General features: G+C 44.6%; 1 protein-coding gene across 8 annotated transcripts; it reads left to right on the top strand.

Annotated features, from left to right (window-relative positions):
- Positions 1-214: 214 nt before the first annotated feature.
- Positions 215-9,702, top strand: ESD (esterase D). Of its 8 annotated transcripts, none has more exons than NM_001277793.2 (9): positions 215-251; positions 765-840; positions 1,339-1,427; positions 1,605-1,703; positions 4,271-4,395; positions 4,654-4,773; positions 6,453-6,551; positions 7,564-7,731; positions 9,478-9,702. In NM_001277793.2, exons 2-9 carry the CDS (start codon positions 773-775, stop codon positions 9,556-9,558), a joined length of 849 nt encoding a protein of 282 aa, NP_001264722.1. In that variant the 5' UTR covers positions 215-251; positions 765-772; the 3' UTR covers positions 9,559-9,702. The 8 variants fall into 8 exon arrangements, with proteins under 8 accessions (NP_001264722.1, XP_046797582.1, XP_046797579.1 ...); XM_046941626.1 differs by having other exon boundaries at positions 1,320-1,427; XM_046941623.1 differs by having other exon boundaries at positions 1,307-1,427.
- The last annotated feature ends 88 nt before the right edge of the window (positions 9,703-9,790 follow it).

Here is a 9,790-nt window from a genome sequence, read left to right as displayed (position 1 = left end):
AATAGCTGTTCTGTTGAGTAGTTGTTACAGCAGAAGGAACGGATGCCATCCAGAGGGACCTAGACAGGCTTGAAAAGTGAGAGCAGCCCTGAAGAAAAGCACCCTGCTGGTCCTGGTAGGTGAAAAACTTAACACGAGCCACATGAGGGGCGTGCCCCGGCCGTGCAGGCGGAGCAACGGGAGGCCGTGCCCGCCCAGGAGCCGCCCCTTCCTTCCCTCGCTCCGCCGCTCGGCCTCACCGCTCCTCTGAGGTAAGGGAGCGGGGCGCGGGGCTGCTGGGCCGGGAGGAGAGGGTGGGGGTGGCCGCGGCCGCGCGGGCCTTCAGGCTCAGCTACGGATAGACCAAAGGGAGTGGCTCGGGAGCGGGCCTTGCAGCTTCCTTCAGGAAGTCCAGCCCCTCGGGGATCGTAAAGGAAAACAGACAGGCCTGAGGGGACGCTTTCCCTTTCCTGGTGCGTTTTGGGGCTGAACGCCGTCCTTCGGACGCTGACGACGCGCTCTGGCGTTGCCGAGTTTGTGGTAGCTTTTTTGTGGCGGTGGGAACGACCCTTCGTATAAATAAATAATACGAAACAATGTAAATAAGACTGGAAGTAGGAAGTTATGAGAGGTCAGGAAAGGTTTGTAAGGGAATCTTCTGAGAGACCGTGGTACTAAAGGTGCTTTAAGTTATATCCGTGTACTCAGCTCCTGTAACTTCAGTACGAGCCAAGTGCTGGAATGCTTTGTTTTCAGATTTAACTTGCTCCTTTTTCTTTTAACAGTTAAGGCCATGGCACTGAAACAGGTTTCTAGCAACAAATGCTTTGAAGGTTTCCAGAAGGTGTTTGAACACGACAGGTAAACGGTACAGAGACAGCTGAGGGGTTTATCAGGGCAACACATCGATCTCATTGCTGCCCATGTCCTCGGTCTGCAGGCAGGCCGTGTGTTCTCACTATCGTATGTATTTCAGCAGGGAATGTCTTGTCTGCCTTCCTGTATTTCTCTGCCAATGTTTAACATGTTTACTGTACTGAAATGCTGCAGACGTGAGATGGGAAACCAGTATTTTTTGCCTTTTGAGATTGAGCTCTGTTAATTGAGTTGTCCTGTCTGTGCAAAGTTCAGTTCCCTCTACTGGGTGTTTTGCTTCTGTGCACTCTGTATTACAGAGTGCTGTGAGCAGAGAGAGAGAAGGAATGCGTTCTTACTGTTTGATGAGGGTGAACAGAGAGGCACTGGTTTTTTTCATTCTGTCTTTGAATGAAATACACTGATTCTGCTTTCTTTTTTTTTGATGTTATTCGCCTTGCTAATTGCACGGTGCTGATAACAAGGACTGTTTTATTGCTACAGCACAGAGCTAAAATGCAAAATGAGATTTGGAATCTACTTGCCTCCAAAAGCAGAAACTGCAAAGTGTCCTGTGCTGTATTGGCTCTCAGGTAAGTAACATTAGGATTTTAGAAAGATAACCTTCAACATACTTAAGCTACTGTGGCCTGCATGTTTATAGCAGTAGGAATCCCTTCTATTTTTCAGAACCTTTTCTGTCAGAAGGGTTTTGGAAACAGAAATGCTGTGGGCAATATGTAACAAAATGTATTTTTTCTTTCTTCTAGGGTTAACTTGTACAGAGCAGAACTTTATAACAAAAGCAGGTTTCCAGCAAGCTGCAGCTGAGCATGGCCTTATTGTAGTTGCACCAGACACAAGCCCACGTAAGTTTTCACAAATGATAGGTCAGGCGATAGTGCAGCCCTTATAGTGAAGTCTGCTGTCTTTATTGTCAAGGGAATGGAGCACTGTGATTTGCTACAAAGTATGTTGCCTACCTGAATGGCAGTTCGACTTCCTTTAGCTGGACTAAGTCATCAGTGTTCTCAATAGCATGGGTGTCCAGCTGTTTGGTTTGCCTGGGCTGCACTGAGTGAAGGAGAATTGTCTAGGACTGCATCTATGAAGGTTGCTCAATGTGAATGAGACGTGACTGTGAAGTGAGGGGTATTTCTCTCTGCTAAGGTAGGGCTTATGAAAGTCTGGTAAAGAGACGTGATCAGATTTTTGATTGCAAGTCATACTGTATTCCATTTGAAACTTCACAAGTAATGTATTTATGTTGACTGCAAATTGGGCCTCAAATAAACCAGAAAATGGGTGATTTTTTTGGCAATCTTGAAACCCATTCTCCAATTCCTTTATCGCCATGGAAAGCATGGCTGCGTAGTTTTCTTTGCTCACAAAACTGTGTTTAGCCAATGTCTCAGAACCCTTAAGCTTATCTGCCATGCCTTGAGCTAGCACTGCACTGTCCCCTGAGCCCTGCCTCCAGCCCAGATGGGGTCAATACATGCCTGCTTAATAGCACGCTGCTGAAAGTTTTATATTTGAAACTCTTTTAATTGTTGGCACTAAAACAAGAACAAGGGGGCCATTGAACTGAGCACAGATGAGGAGAGGGAAAAGATGGAAAGCAAGAAGCATGTGTTACCAGAAGTGCTTGTACTTTGTGGCTTGCTGAGGCTTAAAGAGCCAACAAATGAAAAAACCCACCTGTACTGTCATGCAAAGCTATCATATCTACTTGTTATTGTATACTGTCTTCTGTAGGCTATTAAGTACATGTCTCCAGAGGGTTTTGGTGGCTAGAAAAGCTTAAAGCAAACCAGAGCTTTCTTCTGTGCACCTGCTGGTGAAATGGCTTTTTGAAACGATGTGCTATTATCTGTGTAAGGTTGAGCTTGTGTGTGATGTGAGAAACTTACGTGGTGGATCTGCAGTTACTTGAAGTGCAGTCTTGTGGGGACGCAGTGTGCGGTATTCAGTGTTCATCAGGTTCTGTTCAAGTCTCAGGAGTGCTGTATCAGAAGAGTGCTACCTTTGTTTGTCTCCCAGGTGTTTGCATGTCAGAGCTGAACACAGGCGTTAGGGGAAGGAAGTGATGTGCTTTCCAGAAGACGTTTTTGTACCTTAGTTTTGAAGTTGTGTCAGATCAGAAAAAGCCTTCCAGTACAAAAACCTGAACTACCTGTAGTTACAGCCCCTCTGCCCTACTCTGATAGAATTTACCTTCTTTTCTTCATAGCAATTTGTTTTTCCAGACAGATTTGCTGAACCAGACGGGCTTCGGTTCCTCTTCTAATTTCTTTTTTTCCAGGGTTTCCTCTAAGTTTCTTTTAGCACAATCACTGTTCCCTTCATCGTGTGTCAGGACTTGGAGTTCCTGACCATCCCTGAGGGACTGAAGATAAGACTTTATATCCAGCAAGTTGTATGAGCACCCACAGTCCCTGCCACTGCTGGACTCTTGGTTTAGAAAATCACTCAATGTTCAGGGCTGCTTCTCTGGAGCAAACTCGGCTTTGATCCTTGCAAAAATGTGCATGCTGTGTATCTGCACAGTGACAGGGGTTGTCACAGGGATTACCCGTGGGTTTGTAGTGTAATTTGACAGTGGTAAAAGCCCACGTAATGTTGAATTGCAAAAACTGGGAATGTCTTTGAGAAAGGGAGGTCATTATCTCCTGTCACATATAGCTTGAAATATTACATTCTGTTCCGAAAACTAGGCTAGAAAATGACAGCTAATCAGAGGGAGAGTTAGAGATGGGGTATACTGACTTTCAAGGAGACATCTGCAAATTTGATTTGAAAGTGTAACTTTGGAAAAGAGGATACAGAATCACAAGAGTGGCTTGGGTTGGGTTGGACCTCAAGGATCATGAAGCTCCAACCCCCCTGCTACAGGCAGGGCCATCAACCTCCCCTTTTAATACTAGACCAGGCTGCCCAGGGCTCCATCCAGCCTGGCCTTGAACACCTCCAGGGACGGGGCATCCACAACCTCTCTGGGCAGCCCGATCCAGCACCTCACCACTCTCATAGTAAAGAACTTCCCCCTGACATCCAACCTAAATCTTCCCTCCTTCAACTTAAAACCATTTCCCTTTGTCCTGCCATTATCTGTCCTTTCAAACAGTTGACTCCCCTAATATAATCCTGTAGTTATTCAGAGGAGTGACAGAAGTTCTGTGGGGAGTTGCAGTGTGCAGGGCATGGCCAGGGGGGTGGCCAGTGTTGTTATGCTGCAATCTTAAAAGGGGAGGTGTGTGTGCTTCAAAATACTGCTTTAATGAGTGACAATCTGAGTTGTTTTACTGCTTGGAGGGGTAGAGACATACTGATTGAGAAACTAATGTCCAGGGTCTCTGACTTGAGTGACAGATTCTCTGACACTGGACATCTAATAGTGGTGACATAGTAACGATGGAATCCATTTTCATGGTAGGTGGCTGCAATATTGAAGGAGAAGATGAAAGTTGGGATTTTGGTACCGGTGCTGGTTTTTATGTGGACGCTACTGAAGATCCTTGGAAAACAAACTATAGGATGTACTCCTACGTGAGAGATGAGGTAACTTTGTTGCCGGGTTATAGTGGTATGGTTGGTGAAGCTGAAGAAGGAATGCTGGTAGATGAAGTGTTTGCTTTTGGTTTTACGGTCTGTCAAAATTGGTTTCAGACCATGATGGTGAACATTAGATTGGAACCAAAGATGTGCCTTTGGTTTCAGTATCTTCCTAGCATTAAAATGCATCAGTTACTTGGATGCTTCTTTGTCTAAACATATGAAAATTGCTTTAATATTTTCAATTCCACTCTTCCTTTACAGTTACCTAAACTGATTAATGCCAATTTTCCAACCAACCCTGAACGGATGTCTGTTTTTGGCCATTCCATGGGAGGTCATGGAGCTCTCATTCTTGCTCTGAAGAATCCTGGAAAGTACAAAGTAAGGTATCATACAGGTTATACAAGGAATGCTCAGGCTAATACAGATCTCTATAGGAGTAAAGAAATAAAACATAATACCAAGTTCTGTAATGGTGTTAAACGTATACACTGCTTTAGCTGTAGTAGTTCACTGATAGCTACTATGAGAATATAGAAGATTGCCAGAGACACTGCTCAGGAATTTGTATTTTGATAGTGAAATTCAAAAAAAATGATATTTTAAAAGCTAAGAAAAGTTTGGTTTCTTTTTGAAAATGCTCAGCTTTTCCAATAAATAAATATAAACAGGTTCCTTGTAGGTCTGCAGTTAATTCCTGCTGCCTATATTGTCTAGAAATCTGATGCGTTATTTGCTGTATCTTCAAATCCTGTCTTGTTTTGGAGCGCTTATTAGCAGTAAACCTATTTGCCACCAATGTATGAAGTTTGCTTAGAGTTTACTGCGGAGTCAATCCCCATTTTCTTTCTTTCTGACCTTTGTGTGTCCTCTTTCTTAGAATCCTAGAATGGCCTGAGTTGAAAAGGACCACAATGACCATTGAGTTTCAACCCCCCTGCTATGTGCAGGGTCGCCAACCACCAGACCAGGCTGCCCAGAGCCACATCCAGCCTGGCCTTGAATGCCTCCAGGGATAGGGCATCCACAACCTCTCTGAGCAACATCTTTCTCAGAGATTGATTTTATTTATTATTTATTTTCAAATATATGAGGTATCTGAAGTTGCATTCATCTTCTGCTTTAACCTAAATCAAATACACAGGAGCATATTTGCCTTTTATACCCATAAGGGAAACTTCATTGCTCTCTTTGGAGATATGCTTATGTCAGGTGTTTCTGAAGGAGAATCAGGCATTGCTGTTTGCTGCGTGTTTAGTGGCTCTGCCTTTATCTTGTGGAGCCAGTAGTTCAGAAATCTGTTTTCACTGTTGGCACTCAAATGCTGATTGTATTATCAAAAAGAAATAAGCATCATACTGAAAATGCCAGATTCCAAGAAACTGCCCATGGCTCGAATAGTTGGTTGCTATTTCTTGCAAGGCGTAGGAGTGGAAATAGCGATGGGCCCAGGGACAGGTCTGAAAGAAGAATGTGAAAAATAGAGCTTGTAGTTTTTACCCCAGCACCTGTGGTCTGAAATGCATGTTTCCTGACTCCTAGTCCTGCTGCATGCTCAGACAGGCTGAGTTCCATGCCTTAGGCCTTTCTTACGTTGTTCCAAAACGGAGTTGGAGGTGAAATAGTTCCATGCTCTCACCGTGCACAACAGGCTTATCTGCTGCTTAAAGGAATTCAAGACAACATCCAGCATATAATGGAATGGGATGTCTAACCCTTCATCTTGAAGCTTGGCTCATGTGCAAAAAGGAAGGTGGACATTGTGGTTCTAGAGGGAGCCTATAATAGAATCATAGAATGGCCTGGGTTGAAAAGGACCACAATGATCATCGAGTTTCAACCCCCTGCTATGTGCAGGGTCGCCAACCACCAGACCAGGCTGCCCAGAATAGGGAAATAGGGTAATAGCTATGGCACTTAGATCAAAGGGCTGGTGGCAGACTCAGAGTTCTGGCAGTGGTTTCTAAAGCTGTTTTGAAACAGTCAGTTTGATCGTTATCAGAAATTGCTTTTCATAATTCATGTTGTGTTTTGTTCTATCACGCTTTCTTTCCAAACAGTCTGTATCGGCTTTTTCTCCTATCTGCAACCCTATACAGTGCCAGTGGGGGAAGAAAGCCCTTGGTGGATATCTGGGATCAGATGTAAGCAAATGGGAGGTAAGTGCTGGAACTTGTAGGCCTTTAGTAACGTGTGAATGACTGATCTGTGGATGCATTGCAGCAGAAGTTTGGAACAAAACTCTTGAGTTTCCCATGAGCTGATGGTATTGTTTTATCCATGCTTAGGAGTGTGGTAAACACTGCACAGGTCTGCTGGGTTTGTCTTGCAGTTGCCTGGTGGTGCTTGTGACAAACATGAGACAGAAAGCTCTCATCAAACTGACTAAATGCTTCCTTGTGTTATGAAGGTCTTAGAATATAGGCTAAGAAGAACTGTGGCCAGTCTGAGACTTTCTATAATGCATGGAAGTAATGAGAATATTAAAGAGTATAAGAATTTTAAGAGATGCTCTATGGGTGTCTCCATAGCACAGTTCTCAGTGTTCAGAACTTCTGTGGTAGCCCAAAAAGGGAGACTGCTCCAACCTGGTCAGGTACTGATAAGCCTTGTGGTGTCTGCAGGAGCAGCCTGGCAGAGGCAGTTGCAGATGAGCCCATTGGTACTTGGAAATTGATATCCCATAGAACATGATAAAACCAAGAGTTAGGTTTTAGCTCTAGGTCCCTACTTTAGAAATCAGAATAGTCTTATAAGAATTGCTAAGATACAAGCACACAAATATATTTGTTGCTGTGTTATTTGGGCATACATCATTGTGCAATCCTGCTGCAGGACCAGATGTTGTAAATCAGGTGCCTAGTTCAGAAGGATCCACTGAAAACACTTAAGTAGTTAGCATAGGACGTAGGATAGACCCATACCACCACTCCAGCTTGCCACAGGTGAGCCTGATGACTGTTCTGTCATTAAACACGTTTTTTGTTTTTATTCCACCACTGTATAGTTACAGGGTAGTGCATAAGAGCCTGATTGCTCTTCCAAGTTGTAATTTGATGTCTTGATCAGCATAACACAGCACTCTGTACTTACCATTGTTTTCTCACAGTCAGTAAATTCGGCCCGTTGTAACATACAGCAGTGAGTGTTGTCTCCCTTTTACTTCTGCAGGCATACGATGCTACACAGCTTGTGAAATCCTACCCAGACTCTCACCTGGACATCCTGATTGATCAAGGCAAAGACGATCAGTTCCTATCAGCAGGCCAGCTACTGCCAGATAACTTCATCGCTGCCTGCACGGAGAGGAAAATCCCAGTAGTCTTCAGACTGCAGCAGGCAAGTTGCTCCCACAGACCCTGCTGTTGGGTTGATGCTGTGTGAGCTTGGGGTGTACGCAGCAGGTAGTCGACAGGGTCTTTTGTCATTCACTGGGCATGCCTTTACTGAGCTGTTAGTCTGCTCCTGGTTGAGTGAGGAAAAGACGTTGCAGTTTCAGCTGCCTTGTACCACTAGGTGGGGTCATGATTGCACTTTCCTCAAGCCGATCTGATGGTGGTATCTCTAGCTGCTGTTCAATCTGCCAGTGATGAGCTGGAGGGGCAGCATTAACGACTTTTAATCAGTAGCACGGTCACTGCAAAAGCAATATGACAGCTGTGTTTTTGCAGGATTCCTTATTTGTGCTGTGGTTGTTGCATTCAGCTTTGTGATTTAGCAGGCAAATGTTAGTGTACATCAGGAAAGGTTTGGAATTGCTTGGAATATCAGATTCAGTTAAAGACCTACAGTGCAGTGACCCAGAACAGCACTGCACTGAGAGCACTGAAGTCTTTGTAAGCAGGCCCCACAACTTGACTGTCCTCTCTGGTTTATCATAAGGGCTTTTATACAGCCCTGTGCCACAAGATCTATTTGGTGCTGACAGAAAGGGAATGGTTCAGAGGTTTCTTTATTATTTTAACATAGCTATAGAGCCTTCAGACTTAAGATATGAGGTCACAGCTCATATTTTACCAGTAGGACAATGCTACTGAAGGGAACTGTTCTCTTAAATTGCATCCTGCTCTGTAGCTGATGCTGCCGTTCACAGAATGGCTCAGGTTGGAGGGGACCTTAAAGCCCACCCAGTCCCAACCCCCTGCCATGGGCAGTGCCATCCAGCAGCTCAGGCTGCCCAGGGCCCCATCCAACCCAGCCTTGCATGCCTCCAGGGATGGGGCACCCACAGCTTCTCTGGGCAACCATACATGTTCAGCCTCATGAGGTGGTCTTGATTTTTCTCCCGTGGCCCTGCCTAGAGGTTCAGGGATGCAAGAGGTGTGGGAAGTCTGTCAGTGAGTTCTGGGGCAAAGAATGCATTGAATACTTCAGCAGTTTCCATGTCTGTTGTTGCCAGCTGTCCCTTCTCACCAGAGGGTAGACTTTCTGTTCTCAGCTGGCCATTATACCTGTAGAATCCCTTCTTGTTATTTGTCACATCCCTCACTAAATTCACTTCCATCTGTGCCTTGGCTTTCCTGATCCTATCCTTACATATCCAGATGGCATCCCTGTATTTTTCCCAGTGCCACCCATCCTGGCTTCCATTGCCTGTATTTTTCCTTCTTTTCCATCAGCCATGCCCATTTCCTGCATCCTCTGCTTGATTTTCAGGGATGGAGAGCTTTTGCACTCTCAGAAAGGTGTCCCTATGGAGCTGACAGCTCTGTTCCATTCCTGCATCCCTAAGGACAGTTTCCCAGGGAATCCCATCCAGTAATTCTTTGAACAAACAGAAGTGGAGTCTCCTGCAGTTCAGAGTCCTCACTCTTCTTTTTGCCAGGCCCACGTTCCTTAAGATCACGAACCCAACTCACCTCTAACTTGCATACCCCGATTAGGGCAGGTGAAGGTGCACGCTGTTTGTTCATCTTCCTAGAGCTCATCTATACTTGGCTTGTTAGGTATGCTTTACAATTCTGTATTGATGCCTTTTTGAGTTCTTAGAACAGATTAAAACACAAGAGATACGAACTTCTCTACAAGGGAGTGTATCATGATTGCTTTATCGTCATGCTGATTTCTTCGCTGTTGTTCTTCTAGGGCTATGATCACAGCTATTTTTTCATTGCTACATTTATCAATGACCACATCAAACACCATGCAAAGTTCCTTAATGCTTGAACTACGCAAATGAGAGCGCCGTCTGACCAGCGGGAGTCAAAGAGTACAGCTTAACACAACAAAAATCATGTGTTGAAGCAGCATCTGTACAATGGAGCTCTTCTGATTGCACTGCTAATAAAATAAAAGTCCCACTTAATTTGATGCTTCAGAGTATCTTGAATATTCTTGCATGCTTGAAGAGTTTAACACCATGAAGGTGAATGCTGCATTCTTGGTCAGGAAGAAAATT

The sequence above is a fragment of the Gallus gallus genome, chromosome 1 (genome assembly GCF_016699485.2).
Source record: "Gallus gallus isolate bGalGal1 chromosome 1, bGalGal1.mat.broiler.GRCg7b, whole genome shotgun sequence".
Taxonomy (NCBI): Eukaryota; Metazoa; Chordata; class Aves; order Galliformes; family Phasianidae; genus Gallus; species Gallus gallus.
This window is presented reverse-complemented; position numbering and strand designations above follow the sequence as displayed.